Raw genomic sequence first — 1838 nt, 5'->3', positions numbered from 1 at the left:
CTCTCCAGCCCTCCCCCCAATGTGATGAATTATGTGGTCGGTGGCCAATTTCTTTTTAAAATCCCCTTTAAGAAGAAACTTATTCCCTACAGCCTGGAGGCGGGAAGTCTGAGATCCAGGATCCCCAGGGCTGGTTTCCTCTGAGGCCTCTCTCATTGGCGCGGGGGCGGCATCTTCCCCACGCCTTCCCACTGTCTCTTCCCTGAGTCTGTGTCCTATTCTCTTCTGCTACGAACGGGTCAGATGGAAACGGCGGACAGCCTTCTAACCAAAGGCCCACCTCCACTGCAAAGGCCCACCTCCACTGCAGCCACGTTTGAGGTGCTGGGGGTCAGGGCTTCACCATATGAATTTGGAGGCGGCACAGTTCAGCCCATCCTAGTAGCGGTGGTCAGTTTCTGTCACCTGCCACCCGGGCCCCAAGTGAGGCCCCGTCATTTCTCACCAACAAAACTCCTTTAACCGCCATCTCCCTCAGGTCTCGTTCAGCTCAAATCCAAGCAGGACCCTAATGACGCCCCACCCCCCAACATTCTCGTCCCTGGTTGCTCAATCAAACACTAAGCTAAGGACTGCGCTAAGCGCTGCGGGAAGAGACTTTTCCGCTGTAATTAAGGTGGCGGATCACCTTAAAGCAGGAAGATTATCCTGCATCATCCAGGTGGGCCCAGCCTAGGAACTGGAGCCCTTAAAAGGGCCAGGACTCCCGCGGCGCCCCTTCCGAGGCCGGGACGGTCGGGGGAGCAGAGACTATTCCCCCGCCTACGAAGGCGGCGGAGGAGGGGTCTTCACCGAGGAAAGACTCGAAAGACGGTGGGGGTCTCTCAGGGAAGGTGCGGGGACGGAGGGGCGCGTGCCCTCCTCCGAGCTCCGCTGACCCAGCCCGAAGCGACCGCGTGGAGGGGCCCCGCGTCTGCCGCCTTCCACTCCCGCCCGCGGTCCGCACGCTCGGCGCCCCAGGGCCGGGGTCGGGGAGCGGGGCGCGGGGCCGGGACACGCCGGCAGAGGGCGCCGGCGGGAGTCGCGCGGGCCCCGGGGCCCCGAGGGGGCGGAGCCTCCCGCGCGCGCCAAAGCCCCGCCCACGCGCAGGCAGCGCCTCGCCCGATTGGGCAGCGCCGCCACGCCGTCGGGGCGGGGCGGGCGTCGTCGCGTCCGGGTGACGTCTCCCGCGGGCGTCGGGCAGGGTCGGCGGCGTCGGCAGCGGTGTCGGCGGCGGGTAGGAAATGGCGGAGTACTTGGCCTCCATTTTCGGTACCGAGAAAGACAAGTGAGTGCGGGCCGCCCGCCGGGGCTCCGGGGCCGAGTGGGCGGGCGGGCGCGGCGGCGGGCGCCCCGGGCGCGGGGGGGAGGGGCGCGGCGGCCCTTCCGGCCTCAGGCGCCGCCGCCGCCTCGTGGGCGCCCGGGCGGGCGGGCGTGGGGCTTCCGCCCGGGCGGCACGGCCTTTCCCGCGCGGCGCTCCTCGGCGGCCCGCCCGCGGCCCTGTCCTTCGGCCCCCCGGGTCCCCGCGGCTCACGGAAGCCGTCCCGAATTGCGCTGAAGTTGTCAGCGTTCACCAGTTCCCTCCAACTTTGAGCTGCTAACGACGTGTCGGCAGAGCTCTAGCTCTCATCCCGCCCGTGTCGAGTCGCCCGATACCATAGGGTCCTAATCGTTGGCGTTTTCTCCACTTAACAAGTCTCTTGCGTGTTTAAACGATGATCGAGCCGATCATAAAGACGTTTGATGTGAAAAAGCGTTATGGACACTACTGAGTGACCTAACCGTAAAAGACGTCTGCTTTAAAATTCTTGAAGGTGCAATTCCAGCACAAGCACAAAGGTTTTTTTTTTCGACTCTTT

At 64.9% G+C, this 1838-nt stretch overlaps 1 protein-coding gene across 4 annotated transcripts in view; it reads left to right on the top strand.

Moving 5' to 3' along the window:
- The first annotated feature begins 1122 nt into the window (after positions 1-1122).
- Positions 1123-1838, top strand: part of U2AF1 (U2 small nuclear RNA auxiliary factor 1) — a 12346-nt gene continuing 11630 nt past the window's right edge. For 2 of the 4 annotated variants that reach the window (XM_039858081.1, XM_039858082.1), the window contains exon 1: positions 1123-1267. In XM_039858081.1, coding sequence (XP_039714015.1) covers positions 1224-1267 — 44 coding nt within the window. In that variant the 5' untranslated portion in view covers positions 1123-1223. The remainder of the gene's footprint in view (positions 1268-1838) is intronic. The other 2 variants (XM_039858084.1, XM_039858083.1) reach the window with 2 other exon arrangements.

This window comes from Pteropus medius, unplaced genomic scaffold (genome assembly GCF_902729225.1).
Source record: "Pteropus medius unplaced genomic scaffold, Ma_sr-lr_union100, whole genome shotgun sequence".
Lineage (NCBI taxonomy): Eukaryota > Metazoa > Chordata > Mammalia > Chiroptera > Pteropodidae > Pteropus > Pteropus medius.
This window is presented reverse-complemented; position numbering and strand designations above follow the sequence as displayed.